The sequence below is a fragment of the Trematomus bernacchii genome, unplaced genomic scaffold (assembly GCF_902827165.1).
Source record: "Trematomus bernacchii unplaced genomic scaffold, fTreBer1.1, whole genome shotgun sequence".
Lineage (NCBI taxonomy): Eukaryota > Metazoa > Chordata > Actinopteri > Perciformes > Nototheniidae > Trematomus > Trematomus bernacchii.
Genome location: NW_022987547.1, coordinates 6,423,892 through 6,444,588, shown reverse-complemented (window position 1 = coordinate 6,444,588; position 20,697 = coordinate 6,423,892). Strand labels below are relative to the sequence as shown.

The 20,697-nt window shown below is 43.5% G+C and overlaps 1 protein-coding gene across 3 annotated transcripts; it reads left to right on the top strand.

The window, feature by feature from the left end:
• On the top strand, positions 1-19,758 carry cplane1 (ciliogenesis and planar polarity effector 1). 3 transcript variants are annotated; one of them, XM_034123150.1, is made up of 50 exons: positions 1-128; positions 438-590; positions 673-808; positions 899-1,018; positions 1,313-1,545; positions 1,645-1,748; positions 1,829-1,985; positions 2,086-2,189; positions 2,453-2,635; positions 2,994-3,243; positions 3,352-3,534; positions 4,332-5,101; positions 5,231-5,421; positions 6,420-6,500; positions 6,601-6,765; positions 7,195-7,359; positions 7,446-7,677; positions 7,795-7,928; positions 8,021-8,238; positions 8,324-8,488; positions 8,694-8,841; positions 8,928-9,037; positions 9,122-9,271; positions 9,406-9,517; positions 10,297-10,591; positions 10,684-11,772; positions 11,980-12,122; positions 12,213-12,298; positions 12,389-12,453; positions 12,653-12,923; positions 13,000-13,374; positions 13,475-14,068; positions 14,152-14,327; positions 14,419-14,506; positions 14,593-14,677; positions 14,874-15,008; positions 15,227-15,289; positions 15,786-15,871; positions 16,192-16,423; positions 16,514-16,773; positions 16,877-16,964; positions 17,140-17,250; positions 17,448-17,490; positions 17,608-17,739; positions 17,823-18,003; positions 18,101-18,156; positions 18,234-18,401; positions 18,575-18,711; positions 18,815-19,083; positions 19,215-19,758. In XM_034123150.1, exons 2-50 carry the CDS (start codon positions 510-512, stop codon positions 19,368-19,370), a joined length of 9,576 nt encoding a protein of 3,191 aa, XP_033979041.1. In that variant the 5' UTR covers positions 1-128; positions 438-509; the 3' UTR covers positions 19,371-19,758. The 3 variants fall into 3 exon arrangements, with proteins under 3 accessions (XP_033979041.1, XP_033979040.1, XP_033979039.1); XM_034123149.1 differs by having other exon boundaries at positions 7,431-7,677; positions 17,826-18,003; XM_034123148.1 differs by having other exon boundaries at positions 7,431-7,677.
• Positions 19,759-20,697: the final 939 nt, after the last annotated feature.

Genomic DNA, 20,697 nt, shown 5'->3' with positions numbered 1-20,697 from the left:
GGAGTTTCGAAATATTTCATGATAAGTTACGGGATAACACGTAATAAAATAGTTTAATTGTTATTTTGCAACCCAATATTGTGACCATTAAAACAGTTGACCATGGCAAATGTAGTTAAAGTGCTCAGGTAAGGATTTTTATCGGTACCAATGCTCCGCGCAGTAAACAAATTTAGCTAGGTGGCTAATGCTAGTTAACGGTATGGTTGACCATGGTGATGTTTTTGTTGCTTCAAACAACGGATAACATTAGCTATAAACACTGAACCATTGCCAGTACATGACACCCATTGCTGCAAACGTATAACGGTTACATTGTATATTTGGGAGTGGTATTTCTTACTAGAAACGTGGCTAATTTGGAATGATTACATTGCAGTAAATACAAATGTTGCTTGTCAGCTAACCAATAGCTTTATATTGTCTTGCTTGTAAAGGAGAATCCTGTAAGCACAACAAGCCCTTTCTGAGGACCAATCAAGAGGAATACCTGATGCTGTCTTTAAAACATGGAGCTGAAGTTGGAGGTTGTTTTGTCATCCAGCATCAAACGAAAGAAACCATGGCCGCGCTTCTGTTGGCTTGGGAAGGTGAGGACAGTCAAGCATTTCAGTCAGAGTCACTCAATATCAACAGCAGGAGAAAATTAACCTGTGTCATGTCCCTCATCAGGAGAAGGAGTCTGTGTTCCTGTTGGATGACAAACGGATCAGTGAGATCAACATGGTGTCTGGTCGCACCAAGAAGAGGACTCCTAAACTCCATCCTTTACTCAACAGTGTGGTGACAATGGCTTCATCCCACAGTGGTGAGTAAAATGTGTAAACTCAAGGCAAAATACATGTCACCTATACATTGTGAAAATTAATTGCAAGTCTCTTATTGTTTTTGTTTGTAGGTATGTGGCTTTGTGGACTGTTGGTCTCAGGAGAGCTGTTTCTGTGGAACAGGGATAAAGACTTGTTGAAGACGGCTGCAGCAGTCCCTGAAGTAGTTCAAATGATAACTGCTGTTCAAGGTAGGATGGTACATTATTTTTACATGTACATATGAATCCTCCATACTGTGAGTCAGTCTATAACATACTTCGCTTCACTTGGAAGATGTGGGAGGGTGCATTCTAGACCTGAGATGCACAATTTTACATTTGCTTCCACATTTTATCCTGAATTTAAGAAGGGATGCAACTGATGTGGGTTAATAAGATTATGTTTAGTCTTTTACCTTTGGCTGATCATTGAGTATCCTGATTCCATTTATTCCATTTAAATGAAATGGTAAATCTTCGATCCTTGTGTTTATTTTTTCACAGGCAATGCCACACGATTGTCTCTCCGGGTTTCAGGGGATGGGATGCGTGTGCTCCTTGTTTCCATAACAGGGCAAGTGTTCCTGTGGGAGTGTATGGATGTCAGGGATTTGACGGGAGTACGAGATGGCACAGTCAGGGGACACTGGGCACATATACAGCCCCTAGAAGACTCCATTCTGCCTTCTTCACAAGACAAGGAAGCATCTGTACACACCATCTTCGTCAAATCAGAGGTCTGTCTTATGAAAGTATTATATTTTGTGTCATGTTTTAATTCATGACAACATTTGATTTTCTATAGGCCTAACAATGAATTGTATCTCCAATCTTAGGTTATAGGTGATGCCTGCTTAGCAGCTTTTGCTTTCACATCTGGGAAGAAGCTAATCCTCACCTGCCTGAAAATTCAGTGGGAGGAGGGCAACCTGAGAGTAGGGTGAGTGAAACAGGTCTATGTAGCAGACAGGACTCTCATTGGGTATTACAGTGGTTAAAAGTACACATTTCGTTTTGTAGTTCTGTGGGATACAGCATAAAGTGGGCCACCAAGACATACCCCATGTCTCGTCTCACCCCTCCCTGCCACCCAGTGAAGTCCAGAGGGGCGTTGGTGCCAGCCTTCTCCCCAGATGGCAGCCTGTTAGCCATTGTCCTGAATCAGAGACAGCCTAAGGTAACCTGTCTATCTTATTCTTTCCCACACATTTTGTAATATATATGTTTTGTTCCAGGATGTGTGAATTAAGATTGATATATTCTCTTGTTGAATGCAGGCCACGCAGGTCCTCTTTGTGAGCACACAGAATTTTGTCTCAATATCAAGTAGCCTTGGAGGATGTGGAAGCAAGAAAATGGAGATCCCTTCTAAGTACATAAGGTACAGTATGCCTAAATAAAAATGGGTAGTGATTGATGTTGTGCAGTGTCAGCCAATGAGAGGCTTAAACTGGGTGTCACCCTGTATTGCAAAGAAGTATGATTCTACTTAAAATCTTCACAGTAGTGTTGACAGTGTGTCTGTACAGTTGTATAAAGAACGCCAGGGGTGTTGCATTACCTAAATGCCAAATGTCATAACTTTACTGAAAATCTTTGATGTATAGTGTGTTTTAATTCAAAAATGTACTTTATCTTCTTCAGGTCCTACTGGGTGGGCAGTGTGAGCTGGTCACCAGGCGGTCTTTTCCTGGCCTGTGTTCTGAAGAGAGGCTCCCTCCTGATGTTAGCTCGCCTCGGGGGGCTTCTCACTCTAGCAAGCTGCGGTTGCAATGTGGACTTTGGGCCTGCACACTTCCTACCACTGCACCCTCTCGTCACTTACCGGTACACATTAAATACATTTTGCCTGTCTTGTTCCCCTTGTTGATTCGCTTGTGTGTATGTTCTGTATTCTGAATTCTCATATCTCAATCTATCAATATTGAGTTTACCATGATATCAAAGAGAATCTCAAACAAAAGCTTTTGTATTTTCCTCTCACAATTATTTTATTATCAAAGTTGATAGTTAGCAATGTAACACTTCCATTTCTGCCCCCTGTTTTATGTTTTGTCCTTATATGTTTTTTTGTTAAGCGACCTTGGGTTGATGAAAGGCGCTATATAAATTAAAGTTATTATTATTATTAACATTCATTCGACATCACTAATTTAATGTCTGTGATGATCTGTTCCCTCTGCAGGGCACCAATGTCTGCAGGGAGGGAGGATGCCTCTCTGTCCAGCTCTAGCCTGTCGGTGCGGGATGTCCTGAGGCAGCGCTATTCTGTCACCTGGCATCCACGGCTGTTGTACCTCATTGTGTCTGATGGCTACATGGCCACAGTTATGAGGGTGCTAGATAAGCCTACTCCTGCCCTGTTGCTGAAAACACTTCTGAACGACACAAGCAAGGACCTCGAGAAGGCCAGCCGGATACTGGAGAAATCACAGGTGAACCAGGGGATTGTAGAAGTGGGAACCTGCATCTTCCTCAGCTTCATCTTTTTTATGTTCTTAGTTTACTCTTGACAATACTCTTCTTCATATTTGTTTTTTCAGATTCATGTGAGGGCATGGTTGGAGTCTGTATCTTGTCTGAATGTTGACAGCAGCCTTCTCACACGTGGGCCCAACACCGCAGACTCTGTGGTTTCTGTAGCAACAGACGGATCCACTTTGCCACTTTTCCTGCAGGATCAGGGGACATTAGGTGGTACCACGGAGCTTCTTGAGAGAGTACAGGTGGGTTGAAGAACATAAGAAAGAAATATATTGCTTCATATTCTGAGTTTAGTGTAGGCTTTATACAGTACACAGACAGGCCACATTTACATAAAGGTATAATCTCTCATAAATCCTGTATTTTTCCGGGAGTGTCTTAAATACGTCCAGAACTCTGCCGCCAGGCTTCTCACCCGCACCAAGCCATGGCAACATATCACCCCCACCCTCATCCACCTACACTGGCTGCCGGTCAAGTCCCGGATTCAGTACAAAACACTCCTCCTCACGTACAAGTCCCTCCATACCCTCGCCCCCCAGTACTTATCGGACCTCCTCCACCGGACCGCAGACTCACTTCTCGGAGTCTGCGGTCCTCAGACACGGGCCTGCTCTCCATCCCCCGCTCTCGCCTCCGAACTGTTGGTGACAGGGCGTTCAGTGTTGCGGCCCCCACCCTCTGGAATGCACTTCCTGCCGAGATCCGTAATGCTGCCTCCCTGGACATCTTCAAATCATCATTAAAAACACACCTGTTCACCCTGACCCTCGGGCCCTAGCCCTTTCTTGGTCCCCCGGCTTCCTTTCTTTTTTGTTTGCCCTTTGATTGTCTGTTTGTCATGTATAGCGACCTTGGGTCCCTTGAAAGGCGCTATATAAATATAATTTATTATTATTATTATTAAAGTGTATGTGCCTGCTTACGGTGAAAATGACTACATGTGATTACCTTGAGTAAAAATGTATTACAGGTGCTTTATTAGTTGATTTATGTTTGTTAGCTATCTTTAACCTGCTGTTTTTCTGTGGTTTCCTAGACTTTCTTTGAAGACGACTCTGATGTAGATGGCCCTCCTGCTGGTTCTCACATGGAGGATGGCGGCCGTCTGGAGTTTGCCTCAATGTTTGACACACTCCACGCCCTGGACACACAGACTGGACTTGTTACTAACCCAGATTTTGAAGAAGACTTTGAAGAAACAGAGAGAAAGACATCTCTTCTTCATCGAGAACTTGGGAAAATCCAGACTAAGCTGTTGACAGCTTGGGCTTTTGGCATGTCTCTAGGAAACGCTGTGGAAAACAGAACTCGTCTGCTGAAGCACACGCTCTACTGTGTGGTGCGATTTGCTGCTTTACTCCACCTGACCCCTCGCCCAGTGGGCCACACAGGGGAAAAGAATATTTCAGTTTGCCTTTTGAACCTTCTCAAAGCTCTTCTATCTTTTCTTCCCTGGGATAGCCCTCACTCAGATGGGCCTTGCTGCCTGGGGTTGGTGGTAGAGCTCAGTAAACGGCTGATACGCCTCCTGCTGACCCCTCAACCTGAGTCACACCTGACCAGTCACTGTCAGTTATCATCTCACGGTCTATCATCAGTCCTGCGTATCCTGGGGCTGGTCTCTGATTCGCTTGATCACGCCTACAGCCTAGAGCAAAGAACTGTCTGGTGTTCTGCGGAGAAGGGACCTCTCTCCAAGCTCTGGCCCTCAGATGTACACCATGTGCCTCTGTTACAGGATGACAGGGAAGGGAAATCCAGTTTTGGACATCAGGCCCGACCTGTTCCCCAGCGACCGTCCAGCAGGTACGCACCATCTCTGGCTTTTTTGAGCAAATAGTCAATTATGTGTTTTTTTTTAATCATTGCATATCATTTTAGCTGGGATTTAAGATTGGATGTCAAACAAGGTTGGTGTTTTTTTTGTTTGGCTAGATTGTTTGGAGTGTGGCAGTGGGTCTACAAGATCACCCAGCAGTATACAGAAGAACTAAAGAGCTGTGAGGGCTGGGATGGCTGGGAGGAGGAACAGCAACAGTTGTCTGTCATCATGTCCCGGATCCAAACAGCTCTGCAGGCAACAGGAGAGAGGCTAGAGGAGGGTCCTGCACTGCTGAGTTACACAGGTCTGTAATAGCACAATTACTATTCATATAACTATGGTCAAGGCACCAGCTTCAAATCAAATCAAATCAAGTTTTATTTATTTTATTTATGTTCAAGCCGTGACAACAGGATGCTATGGTCCACAGTGTCAAAGGCAGCTGCCAGGTCTAACAGCACCAAGACAGCTGGGCTACCTGAGTCGGCGGCTAGGAGCAGATCATTAAAAACTCTTAAAAGGGCTGTTTCAGTGCTGTGCATGGGTTTGAAGCCAGACTGAAACTTTTCATGGATTCCATGCGTGGTTAAGAAAGACTGCAGCTGGGCGTAGACTACTCGCTCCAGGGCTTTTGATAAAAAAGGTAGCTGGGAGATGGGCCTAAAATTTGCGAGAATGGAGGGGTCGAGATTTTTCTTTTTAAGTAGTGGCTTGACCACGGCATGTTTGAAGGCAGCTGGGACACATCCTGAGGTAAGAGAGGTGTTTATAAGTAATAAAATACTTGCACCAACTGAATCAAAAACATCTCTGAGAAGGCGAGAGGGAATGCTGTCTGAGGTGCAGTTTGTCGGCCGCAGGTGCTTGACTACATCCGAGAGAGAAGAGAGGGATACAGGGTCAAAGTGGTCGAGGACAGCAGGGCACAGAAAAGGAGCAGGATCTGGGGTAGCACTAGTGTGGGCTAGCCTAAGAGCAGATACCTTTTCAATAAAAAATGTAAGAAACTTATCACAGAGAGTAGTCGATGGGACAATAGAAGAAACATCACAGGGATTAATGATCGAGTTGAGGACATTAAAAAGAACCTGAGGTTTATGACTGTTTTTGGAGATTAACAGAGAAATGTGCTCTGTTTTGGCTGCTTTGACTGCCGTCTGGTAGTCAGAAAGGCAAGCACGAAGGATTTCTAGGGAGACATGGAGTTTATCCTTTTTCCATTTTCCATTTTCAGGACCGTAAATAGCCTATGGGTGATGTCTAAATAATGATTGTTGTTGTATTTCACTCTTCTCCCTCCAGGCGAACATCTTTTCCTGTGTGGCTCGTACCCAAAAAGTGCCGAAACTTTGCGGTTTCAAATTTGTGAGGAGAGTAACAAAAGTAAGAACTTCTTCCTTAATTGTTTTTCACTAACATACACCACGTGTTCACATTCAGTATGAACTTGTAATATAATGTATTAAAGGTGTCGTTTTGTTAGGCTGTGATCGTAGCGTCTTCAAGGAGACCCGGCTTTGTCTGGCACTCCTGTACAGTCTCTTATCCCAGTACCATCTGAGAGAAGCTCAGGAGTTGGGGGACCACATGGCCCGTCTGATCCTGAACAGGACCGGACACCAGAGGGACAACGTGACCTGGGAAACAGGTCAGCATTGGACAATAATTACTTTTTTGAGAAATGTCACGTGTGAGTCACTTAATGGAAATGAAACTGAACATACAATTGCATTCAAAAGTCGACGACATGTCATACTGGCCTTTGAGTAAGCTTTGTCACACTGAAAAGGCTTGGGACAAGAACATTTTCTGAGTTGTGTGGTAAAAGAGGGAGTTATTAATCCCTTTGTCACTTATCAGTCTGCAACAAATGTATTCACTCAGGTGCTTGAAAGTAGGATCTTTATCCATGATGATTAATAGTTTGATGTAACCTCATACCTTGAAGTCTTTCTCTCCTTAGGATGGCTGTTTTTAAAATCATTGATGTTCCCAGCCTCAAACACCATACTAAATTCACAGTAGCTTTAGTCAGTTATAGTAATAAATTATGATCTGCCTTTTTGTCTGGCTGCAGACTCTCTTCCTTGCCCATGGCTGCCTGCAGACCTTCACAGTGACGCAGCTTGTGCTGTGGTTCAGACCCTGGGGAGATTCATGGCTTCTTATTTCACAAACCAACCCCTCTGCATCCTGCCTCCTCACCATGTGGCCGTTCTGCCTCCACTTCACCTACCTCATGGTGAGTTTTTTTTAAATCATTTGTCAGTTAAAAACAGTTTTAGTGCTGTTTTCTATCTTTATGTGACTCAGTATGTCCCTTCTCAGCCCCTGGTGTGGAGCGCTTGGTGCCACTGTGCCAGGGAGAGGTGTCAAGAGCAGTGCGTCAGCAGCATCTGTCAGAGGTGTGGACAGTAGACTACGCCCAGGACCTGCTGCTGCTCGGGGGTCTGCTTCCTGAGACCGTGTGGTTAGCTTATCATCTTGGGGACTGGAAGGCAGCGGCCTCTCTGAGCCTGGCCTATACCAATTACTGCACCGGCCACTTTGACTTCACCCGGTCAGTGTAAAGGCATTCTATTTATTTGAGCGGTGAATGAAATGTAAAGATCATTTGTATTAGATCTTTTACCATGTTTGTTTTAATACAACACCTCAGTTATATATTTTATGACAGGCTCAGGAGGAGAGAGCTGCAACTCCCAGCTGCTTTAGAACCAGAAAGCATTTTTCAGGTTGAGTTGGAGTGTCTTCTACGCATGTCTGACTCCCAAGAGTCCACGGATAGATATGGCGACAAGAGCTTCACAGGTGGGTGAGACCTGAAAAGCCTTGTGATAAGATGAAAATAATTCATATTGAACTCCTTGGATTTTAACCTTGGATTTGTCTCATTTTACTAGACCCCTCTGAAGGAGAAGACTGGGACTTATTACAGGTTTCCATCCAGGAGATTCTGAAGGCTTCAGTCATGGCTGGAGTGAATGTGTTGTCTTCCCCCTTGTCTTCCCTGCTGGAGACAGCCAAAGAGCTGTGTTCCTGCCTGCCAATGTTGGTGCCAAGTGGACTGTATCTGCCTTCCCCCCCACTCTATTGCCCTCAGCCTTCCCCCAACACACAGGTACATAACAAAAAACATTTCATACCGTTTGTTTACATATATGTATGAATTCTCTGATTAAATGTTGTCTGTGTCTCATGCTTAGGACCCAGTTGGGACAATAGGGCAGTTTGCAGAAGTTGCATCCCGTCACAAAGTGTCTGGAGTTCTCCAAAGATTACTGTTACTTCTGAGATCTGCTCGTTGTTGTCATCCTGCTGCCCAGTGGTACATCAGAGATCTGCGCCGTGCCAGACATGTACTACACAAGGTACTTTCTAGTTTTTAAAAAGAACATCTGGTTCAATAAGAAAAAGACAAGTTCCGTAGGTGAGGCTGACAAAGCTGATATTCTTTGTTGCACTTTCATGCATTGCAAATACAAGTTTGTTCGATAAGACACTTTTAACCTGAGGAAACGCCAAATCTTTGTTACTACACTCTAATTGAAGCATTACTATAACTTTTGTTTTCAGATCAAGAAGAAGTACGCCTATCCATCAGCTAAGGAAGAAGAAAAGGCTTTCCCAGAAGGCCTGATGAAGTTTGTCACCCGAAGTGGATTCTTCAAACGGGGTCCTAACAAAGATGGTCACCTGGACCCCGACACTATTCAAACTATTAGTAAGAAATCTTACATAGTAAATGGTGGATATCTAATCAATAATCTACTGTCACGTAGTACTTATCAACTTTATTTTTCCAACAAGTCTGTTTCAGGGAGCTGTGTGGTTTGTGCTGGATGCTTCATGTCAGGGACCAGCTCTCCATTTCCTGCAGGAAGTATCAGGCCGCCAGACAGCAGGGTAGAGACGAGCAGGTAATCCATTTGATTGTGTGACATCGTTATGGAAGTTATTCTCAGCCATAGAGGCCCTATAATGTGTGTACTTGTACCCCTCAGACCCCTGGCGATTCAGACGTGAGATCGACCTGCATCGATGCTCTGCGCTGGGCCGGTCGCTTCCTGCCTTTCTCCTGCTTCCTCAACGCTGAGGAGATCCTCCAGGACGTTCTGCTCAGCCTTGTGTCTGAACTTCCTCCTCTTTCCCTGGTAATGTGTTGCCTTTACTTTCATAAGTTTAACAGACTGACCCTGAGTGAGTACATAATAATAATAATAGCTTAGATTTATATAGCGCCTTTCATGGGACCCAATGTCTTATCCTTGCCTCTTCTTCTTCTTAGGTGGCAGACACTTTGGTGCGCGCTTTCCCAGAGGAGGAAGAGTCTGTGAGAGTCGCTCTGAGAGAAAAGTATAACTCCCAGCTGCAGAGACTGAGGCGATGCAATGTCCTTGGTATGGAAACCTTTGCTCATTGAACAAGTGACTTTAAAGCATCATATAGCACTTCAACTGTTGGCATGCAGTTTTTATTACATTGACTTCTTTATCCTAACTTTGCTTAAAGGTGGGGTAGGTAATTTTGGAGAAACCAGCTCGAGTGCGCTAGAATTTGAAAATACACAGCCGGAAAAAATCTGCCACTTCCTTATAGAGCCCCTCCTCCAACACACACGAACGCGCACATGACCAATGAGGGCACGAGATAAGTTTGTGCACAGATGGAAGGCTGACAGGCAGGTAGGCCATCCAGTTATTTTAGCCGGCCGGCTAAAATGATTGGTCGTGCTTTTTACAGTACTACGGCTTCCACAGATGACATTTTTTTTATGGATTTGTTGTCAAAGCACTGAAGATATTCATTGCTATCGGGATGTTAAGAGCATTCCATGGAATATAACAAAAAGTGTATCTCGAGCCGGTTTCTCAAACTAACCTACCCCACCTTTAAACGTATCTGATGGCTACATTGTATCATTTGTACTTTATTTTGTAACTATGAGAAATTATAAAGAATATACTTGAAGCCAAATAATAATGATGGTCTGTAAGCCGGGTCAAACACCAGTCTTTGTGCTTTGAGTACTACTTTTTATATATAAAAACTATATGCTAACTTATCATTGTCAATGCTTTACTACATTATAATGTAGGATGATGTTGTTACTTTATTACATCATAATAAACATCATTACTTATAAATGTCACTCTACATTTTTCTGTTTGTTCTCTAGATGGGGAACAAGAGGAGGAGAACGAGTTGATGATGATCGTGATTCAAGACAAATCCAGGCTGAGGAGAAAACATCTGGGGCGTTTGAGGAGGCACCTGGCACCACCTGAGCTCCACCTGTGGGAGAAGGAGGAGGAGGTGGAGGACAGGGGAAGCAAACATGGGATGGCCGTGTTGAGGCAACTGTCTCTGGGTACCAGTCTGAGCACCAGCACTCTAACTGACTGTGGGTTCCCTCCAGTGTACAGCGATGGAGACACAGTGGATACGTCTGAGGCTATCTCTCCTGAGTTAAGGTAGCTAGAGGGGGATCGTAGCTCTACCATTACACGGAGATATCATGCATCTATGTTGTGGCTTATCTTGTGCTCTGTGGTGCTGTTTTCAGGGGCAAAAAAGCCAAGAAGGTAAAAGACAGAAAACATGCAAAGAAGACAGCTGTTCAAATCGAAAGTGTCATTCATGAGGAGGGTCAGCCAGGCGTTGCCAAGGAGAACGAGCAGCCCCCTCTGCCAGTGGTCGGCACCTGGGAGTTTGAGCTTGAAGATGATGAGTACCTTAATTTCCTGGAGCTCTTCCTCAGCTACGTGCTAGAGAAGGACGATGGAGACTCAGCTGGTGAACTTCCTTTGTTAAAGGGCTTCTCCTCCCAGCTGCGGGAGAGAGAGTTGCATTCCCTCACATTCGATGTGCTCACAACTATTCATCGCCGTCAAAGAGATGTGCACCATCCAGCACGGAAACACCTGGGCAATGACCCTCCTGTGTTCAGAGCTGGCAGCTGCTACAAGCCTGTGAGACAAAGTGCAACACCGGAGCCTCAGACTCCCTCCGTCTGGAGTGAAGCTCCCGCATCCAGAGCTTCTGTCAGCTCTCCTCCCAGGCAGAAAGGTTTGTTTGGCCTCAGAAGGCAGGGTACTGTAGGCCAGAGAATGAAGGGAGGGCTCTTTGGTTCTGAAACCAGCCCTGTGCGAAGTGTATTTCCCCCGGAGCAGCCTTCACAGAGCTCCATATTTGGCTCATCAACCTTTGTGGAGACTGTCATTGAACTGCAGCAGGGCCTTGGTCCTAAACTGGAAGCCCAGTTTCCAGAGCTGGGCCGGCTGCTGGAGTGGATGGTACGCTGGGCTGATAGGAGGGTGCTTCTGGGACATCATGGCAAAAAGAAGAAAGACAGGGGCGGAGCGGATGGAGGCACAGCAGATGAAGGAGTAGTGATGCGAGTCAAAGCCTCTGCGGCCGCTGTCCTCACGTCACTGAACCTGCTGGAGCTCAGATACAATGCTCTACTCGGGACTGACCGCTACAGTGCACACATCCAAGTTCCAGAGACACGATGGACCGTTTCCCCTGTGCTGCACCCTGAGGTGCACAGGAATCTGGAGAGAGAGAGCAGTGTTGATACAGGCTACCCGGGATCTGCCCACACTCCCATCATTGGTCTTGATCACAATATACAGCACGGAGAAATGTCCATGTAAGTTCCCAATGTTTTATTAGACAATTAAATCAACTAGTACACGTGTCTTTTAGTTTATACAGTTAATCATATTCATGTTAATAGGCGATTGTTTTGTATTTACTTATTCTTCATTTGACTTTTGCTTCATATAAACAGTAACTGTACATTTTGCTGTAAATGTGAATAACCTATTGTATTTATATATGATTTGTTTCCTTGCAGTGGTTCTCGCACAGATGACCTGACTTTGCAAAGAACACCTCTCCCTAATGACCACAACCAACAAACCTTTGATGCTCAGCAGATACAATCAAGTTCACAACAACTATGTCTTGATGACTTAGACGTTACGCCTGAAAAAGAAGGTAGACAACCTAAGTGTGATTGGATCATCAAAGCCTCTGTGATGCAGACCCTTAAAACAGTATATGAATTGATGTGTTTGATATTTGTAGGCGAAAGTAGTGACAGTGAGGGCTTGGCTGTGTCGTCCTCTGTTTCCAATCATAGCATCTCCGGACCCATCTGCACACCTGAAACGGTACCAATCAGCTTTCCAGTTCTTCATATACTGTATAACATCACCACGTGTGTCAGAACACACAAAGAACTGTTGTTTTGTTTGTTGCAGAGTTTAAAGCTTGCTGACTTGGACCTCTCAGAAAATGCTGAAGACGTGTCCAGCTCTGCATCTCTGTGAGTTTGTTAATAAGTTTTATTTTAGGCTTTAATGTTTTTCATTTTAGAAAATCCATCACTGTAGTAAGTATTAGCAGAAGGTTGCAGAATTATTTTCGATTTGACTTCTTTAACACCACAGTATGAAATTATAAAAACTGAATAAAACACAATCCCTGCTGTTCCCTGTTGACATCATCCTTGTTTGTTGTTCAAGCCCTAGTCAAGCTATAAGCCTGGAAGCCCCCCCACACAAAGAGCCCCAAGCTGTTCCTACTGTGCAGCCTGAGGCGGTGGCCGATGCACAGCCTTCAGGCTCGACTGGAGTGCTGCTCCCCAACACACCTGTGGATCCTCCAAGCCTTCAACGTCAAAGCTCCACAGCTGGTGCACCCCCTGCAGAGCCCACCGCCCCCGATCAGCCATTATTCAATCAGATTTCGCCAATGCGACAGCGTCTGGGGGAAGATTTATTCAGACTGGTTCAGGTAAGAAAACCAAAAGGATCGTTTTTGACTTCACTGACTACTAGTTTTGATTCTGATCCAACTGTCTTTCTTACAGCATATTCACTACATGAGCCTAACGGAGGTTTTGGGTGTTACGTTTTCTAACCTCCAACTTGCCCAGCAGAGCTCTTCTTTGGCCCAGTCTAACATGAACTCCTCACACCCTAATGTGCCACCATCTTATGCCCCCAATGCCATCCCTCAACCGAATGCCTTACCCCTTCAAACCACCATTTCAGTGCCACCTCAGACCCAGCCACATGTGCCAAGTTCAGGATCCAACAACCTTCAGTTCAGTCAGGCTCCTGCATGTATTCTTGCAGAACAGCCTGCCATACAGAGCTCAGGGAAAACCTCCCACGCAGGAGGCCAGAATCACATCAACGGAAATCTACCATCTGCTGCTAATGGTGCAGGTGTAAGCTATCAGGTATGTTTTCTGTTCAATTGTGACATATTGCACGTCTGTAAGCAATACATAAACACAAGTGAAACCCAGCTTTGAACTGTTTTATTTTTCTTTTATTTAGGAAATGCAGCCACTCTCTGTGCGTGCGGCGTCACCAGAAATCCAGTTTGGGGAAAGCAGGAGGTTAATCCCGACCTCACAGGGGCTTCTAGCCACTACTGACACAAGTCATGCTATTCCCATTGCACCTGTGTTACCACCTAGCATTCAAAGTGATCCTGCTCCACATTTCTTTGGCTTGAAGTTGCTCCAGCTCCACCCCCCTTCATTGCCCCAACAGAATGCCCCTCACCAACACCCTGCAACTATAGAGTCCCATAAACCTGAAGAATATAACCAATCCACCTCAGCTCCAAAAAGACACCTCGGCTTTAATCATCCACATGATCCAACTCACAGGAGCTCTCAACCGATGAGAGAGACATCAGAGCGGGTAAGGGAAGGGTTCCCTCTACTTCCTCCCGCTTTACCAGCTCACGCACCTGCTCCGATGCAGGGCCTTCGTCTGCTGCACGTTCAGCCTCCTCCACAAAACAACACTACGTTCCCCAAACTACCCATACCCTCTTACTCCAGGCCTGTGTCTGTTATGGTAGCTCCTATGGGACAAGCACCTATGATCAAGCTCCTGCACATAGATTCTGGACCACAAAGGGTAAGCAATACCGTCATTGTTTCAAGAAATTGGGTATAATTAAATTGTGCATTTTGGTTTATAAACAGATGTCTTTGCCACAGATGTTTCACGAGGCAGCCCCTTCAGCCCCAACGATCCGTCTCATGTCCATGGAGGAGTTGACGAGTTTGGCGTTCGGGAGGCAGACTCCTGAAGAAGCTCGACTGCGGTTGCTCAGAGTGGAACAACCGACAGAAAGAAGGGCGACCACTTCTCCTTACTCTAACTCCAGCAAGAGGCATATATCACATATTCATTTTCACGTTGTTGATGTATTTTTTTTATCATACTGATTTTACTCACTTAACACACTGGGTGTTGTCTTTTAGGGATAAAAGGAGAGAGGAGAAGGCGGGGATGGCAAGACAAGCAGAGGTCACATTCAGACCAGAAGAGTCTATCATCCCTACACTAGAGGTAGTAATCCTAGTAAGAAGTATTTTGCGCATCTACCAATACTGTGTCATTTTTATTATCTTTTGTTGGTATTGTTATATCTCCAGCCAACAAAGGAGCCTGTACAGGAAGAGCCTCAAGCTGCAGAAGACATCACAAATGGAAAGGAAGTTGCCAATTTTGCTCAATTTGGTTAGTGTCAAATACATAATTTCACTTTCCTGCTACATCAATAAACAGCACCCTCCGCCTAACTTATAATAACGTTTTTGCGCTGATCCCATTCTGATGAATTGCAGTCAAACCAAGTTTCTCTGTGCTCTCTTATTCCGTTTCAAAACCTCAGGATTGATCTGTTGTTCTTTTTCTGTTTCACTTGAACTCCCAGGGTCCTTTGATACTCTGCTGACAGGTCGAAGATTATTGGACAGGGCCGAATCCACTTCAGCTGAGCTCCATGCTTTTGCTTCCACGTGTAAAAATCCCCCAGAGTGCCATGATGCGTTCACAAACACAGATCCAGGTGAGTTCGAGTTCTGGTTGTGTTTATACAGTGTTTACGTTTACATTGTTGTTGCACAGCAGGAATGTAATTACACAGTTGTTGCTTGTATTTGAAGTTGACTGGAAGTGTTAATGAGTAGTTACATACATTGTGTTTCTCTGCTCTACCTGGTTTGTTTCAAACGCATGTTTCCTAAACCTAGAATGTAGAAAGTAAAGTATTTTTAAATGTTTCAGATTGTCCTCCTGCACTTGTGGATAAAGCCGTGTCAGCATCTGTGACTACTGGTAGCCCTAAACGTGAGTGAATTAAGTAAAACTCTAGCTACAAAGATATCACACTGCCTTTTTTGTCGCAAATTTAAAGGTGGGGTAGGTAAGTTTGAGAAACCGGCTCGAGATCGCTAGAATTTGAAAATACACAACCGGAGAAAATCTGCCACTTCCTTATAGAGCCCCTCCTCCAACACACACGAACGCGCACATGACCAATGAGGGCACGAGATAAGTTTGTGCCCCGATGGAAGGCTGACAGGCAGGTAGGCCATCCAGTTATTTTAGCCGGGCCGGCTAAAATGATTGGTCGTACTTTTTACAGTACTACGGCTTCCACAGATGACATTTTTTTATGGATTTTTTGTCAAAGCACTTAAGATATTCATTGCTATCGGGATGTTAAGAGCATTCCATGGAATATAACAAAAAGTGTATCTCGAGCCGGTTTCTCAAACTTACCTACCCCACCTTTAATAGAAAGATACGCAATATTTGATTTTGTATCTGTTTTTGCATCCAGCACAAACTTCAGGGAATCAGAAGTTTGGCAAAAAGCACTTTTCTCAAGAAACAGAGGAGACCCCGCAGGAGCCAGAGAGGAATCTGGTAAGAGGCCACAAATACAACGTAGACCTAAAAGTGTCTGTGAATGGTGCTTTTTAGACTCCGTTTCCTTCATTTCAGTTACATAAACTATGTACTGAATTCAACACATACCACATCAATGCCTGCTTTCCTGTGTTTAAAATTAATCAAACTTAGTAACAGCTGATCTCTAACTTGTGTACTTACATAAAGGTACATAAAGGTAGCATGTTTTATCATAGAGTGACTTCCCGTTTATCGTTCATGTTGTTAGCGCACCTGTTACTTTTATTAATGTGTATTTTATATTCACTGACTGTGTTTCTTTCCTTGTCTCCTAGGGCACAGATGGCCGCCAGTTCATAAGTGTCTTGGATCTAGAAGACAGAGCCATGCATCAGGACCTGCCTCCCTGTCTCAGCCTGGGACACGATGTTCCTTCAGTCCGTCCTCCTTCACCTACTTCTGCTGAGCTTCATGTACTTGCAACTTCTGTTTTAAGGAGTGGTGCTGCTGCTGATCCACAACCCTTATACACACTTCCAGAGGATTTCAACTGGAGATCTCACACAGGTTTTTCTATTTTTCTAATATACTATATACTGATTAATATCACATCATCTTGAAAGTTTGATCCTAATGTATGTTGTACTGTACCTCTAGATATCCCTGAGGAGTCTCTGTCACTCGGCCACATTGAGCCCAGTAGGGATCCAGAGAGATTCTCTCCACAAAACATGGTGGATCAGTCTGACTCTGAAATCTGTCGAGCTATAAGGACCCAGAGTGTTGGCCCTCACAGTGCCTCACCCCCCCCTCCTGCAGTCCAGTTCTCCTCCCGCCTGTCGGAGCTGGACGCCCAGCTGGCTGCTCTACAGAACATCGCTGACTGTCTGGAGAAGGACTTTTCAAACTCCAGGATGGTACATAAGCATGTTATTATTTATCCTACGTTAATTATAATGACATGCAATTAATTGTCTATAAATGCTGACAAATATATGTATTATATCGTTCTTTGTGTAGCTGGTGAACACCATTGAAAATCTTGCTCCTGACGTGAAGACAACCACGGCAGTTAAAAAAACTGTCAGACTGGCTATCCCACGGGAAGGTAAGACCTACAACTATTCATCTGCAATCTTAGTCAAAGCCGCATTGAATTTTAAATGACATTGTAAGTTCTAACAAATGTAAAGGTTTGATAAAGTAATATACAGTATAACCCTGTTGTATTGTTGGAAAATCAAACCTTATAAACTCTGTTGTTTATTCTCCGTCTCTAACAGCATGGTTACCACGACTGGACACTTTAATTGAACCAAATGCAAGTGAAGAGGAGGAAGAAAGTGTGCTTCATAATGACTCCTGGGCTCCTTCCAACCTTCACACTTCTCCAAGTAAAGAGGCATTCTAATCAGACTTTTCCTAAATACTTAGTACCCTAAGTGGCTCGCATAGTGGCAAACAAAATTGCCTTTTGAGTTGATGAATACAAATACAATTGATTCTTTATTTTTGTAATGTCAAATACATGATTATTTTCTCAGGAGATTCAAAATGTTAAAAGTTTCATCTGTTTGTGTTGCTCCATCAGAAATGAAAGATCAGCTGACTGACGTGTCCGGAATATCTTCTCTGTAGGTTTAAGTCAATCTTAACCATGTTATAACTCAAAATATTTATAGTGGATGTGCTTTTCGCTCGGTTATTTCTTCTTATTCACAATACTCTGCCCTCTACCTGTCCGTGTCTAGATTGGCTGACGAGGATCTGGGTCAGACCGGGTTATCCGATACAGCAGAAATGTTAGACGAGTTGGTGAGGGAGGGGTATTTATCCCCGTCTGACCTGGACTGGTCCCATTCAGAATATGCTCTCCACAGCAGGTATGGTACCTACAATTCAGTGATGTCCAAATGTCTACCGTAACAACTTTAATGTATCATTAAGCTAAACAAGTCATCCCTAGCAGGCTGGACCAGCAGCAAAGTAGCTGGATGTCGCAGAAACGTGTCCTTCCAGAGGACGAGAGGAAAGAGCTGCGGATCTGGATGAGGAGGAAACAGAGGGAAAACCTGGCTGTTTATCAAAAACACAGAGAGAGCCTAAGGGAGAGGGAGCACAAACCTTTTCCTAACTCAGGAGCAGTGGTAAGATATGCAAAGCTCTTTACTTGCTCTTGTATTCTATTGTATGTTATTTAAAAAAATATATCCACTTTTTTGTTTGCCTGCTCTGCCCCTTCAGAAATCAACAAAGAAGAATCAAGCAACAAATTGGAGAACCAGAGAGGAAAAAGAAAAGTATGTACCGGTTAACATTGTCTGTGGACAAGAAACATCCATGTGCCTAACTGTTATTTCCATTTCATTTAATATAGGTTTGAGCTTCTGAAGCGATTCAATCAAAGGGCCCGTGAAGCCTGTTCTCTGGTCAGTGACATTCCCAGCAGCACTGTAACCCTACGCACTGCTTCTCAGACTGGAGGATTACCAGTGCTTTTCAGTACAAGACCCAACTCTGCTCCAGCCCCTGGTAGCACTCACAGGTAACAGTAATCTGACCAGGATCTCGTCTCATTAAAGAATAATAGTACTTTGATCTAGCTTTTGGACAAACCATTAAACATTCATTATTCCACGATGATCAGATTCAGCAGAAACCCAAACCTGTTGATTGTTAACATCTGGATCTAGTAATAACGTTTCTATCTGTTTTTAGGGCTCACAGTGTGTCTGCTAATGATAAAGTAAGTCTTAAGTCAGGTCAATCCCAACCCTCCCTTCGTCCATGGACTGCTGAGAATCAGGAACGATATTCAGAGGATTACCGCAGGAGACTGGGACTACATAGACCAGGTAAAAGAGGAAAAGCTTACTAACTTAATTGTCTGCACTGTATTTTTTCTCTATTGTAAAAACTATAATATTAAACTGGTTTATGTTGTGTGTTTCGTATCAGTTACTTCTTTGCCAAAGGACCGTCTGTCTCAGGTGACCAGGCGGGGCATGCTCACACACACAAAGAGCAACACTAAACTGCCTACAGTCAGCCAGAGTGAGGAGCGGCCTGTCGGACAACAGAGGAAGACGGGGCCAAACAAAGGTCCTTCAAGAGGGGCTGCTGTAGGGAGAGGGATCCTGAGGGAGCAGACGAGGATGGAAGAGGAGAACCTTAGGGGGCCAACTTCCCAAACCAATAGACTGCTAGAAAACGTAGAGTCAGACATGGTAAGGATCACATTAATCAGATATTGGCATATATCTGTGACGAGTGTAACCACTGTAGATGGAACAAAGTAATACGTGTATGTCTTCTTTGATAGATGATGTTGTTTCCTTCGTTTTTGTACACTACTTAGGTTTTGGCTGGACTGGTGGATGAGCAGGAGAATGGTGCGACAGCTGGTGATTTTGCGATGGACTGGCTGGACAACCTTTCTGAGAGCGCCGGCAGCACCCTCAGCAAAATAGACTGGGCAGCTATCGAGAGGATGGTGGCTGCAGAGAACGCTTGAGCTCGAGGGTCTCATGGAAAGGAGAAACAAACCACAAGGACACTTCAATGGATACTATATTACTGTACAAACACTTCAAGATTGTATTTTCCTATTGAATATACTGCAATTCATTTTATAGCATGACAATTACAATGTATATATGTTTATTAAATTAGATATGATCAGCAGTGATAATAAATCAGTCAAAAAATATTTATTTTATTGATAAAGTATAACAAATCGATAACATATTATTTGCAATAGAATATTTGTTGCACTGTCATTTGAATAGTTGTCTTCTTCAAGTTGTAGGTTTGTGCAATTTTTGTGTATGTTTTTCTACATTTATAATTTATTTTTATACAGACTTGACTATTAAATATCTGGCTTCAAGCATTTGAAGAGATTTCCTGTCATTATTGTTGTAATTCTTGTCTGTGCGCAAAAGAGAGAGAGAGAGAGAAATATTTGGGTAGGTATATAGAGCCTATATTGAATATTGCCTTTTCTTAAGAGATATTGTGAATTGGGGAAATAGAGTGATTTATTGTGACAGAAATAAAGTGATTTATTGTGACAGAAATAAAGTGATTTATTGTGACAGTTTTCTAATAAAAGTTCTTTAAATAGCTCATGTTATCTCACAATTGCAAAGTTGTATTAATAGACACTTGCCCGATGCTATAGAGTCAATCAGAAGAAAAGTTGTGGAATTTTTCCTCCTCATACTCAGTGGCGTTTTTATATGTACAAAAGTGGTGGGGCACAAAAAACTTAGATGTCTATATATAAGCTTCTGCAGTGACGTGCAGTGAGGTTCATGGCTGGTGAGGCACTGGCACTGACTCTTCAGGTTTACAAATATTATATTTTGACCTAAACCAAAATATAATATTATTTTCAAAAGCTTTTTTTGTCTGATGCTTCGATTAATTTTAAACAGACAGTTCAACAAAAGGATACCCAAAAAATGTCATTTTATCATTTAAATATTGAATTGTTCTCTCTTAGTAAGATCCCATTTTCAATAAAATGGCGGTCTTACCTTGACTTGAAGATGAAGTCCATTTGCCTATCCTTCTGGACAAACATTTCTATTACTTTTTTGTAAAAGTCCTCCTTATGTTCTTGTAGTTTAAAAAGTCTATCATAAATCTAATCCATAGATTTATGATAAAAAAATTATATAAGTAGGGTAGACATGTGGATGTTATCCGGCTAATCAAAACGTGCATTTATCTAACAGGTACGTTTCCCACAGATCTTATTTCGAGCTATTTTCTAAAATCCTCTGGAGAAATGTCATTGCTTTTTTGTGCTTACTTCCTGGTTTTAGGACGCGCCA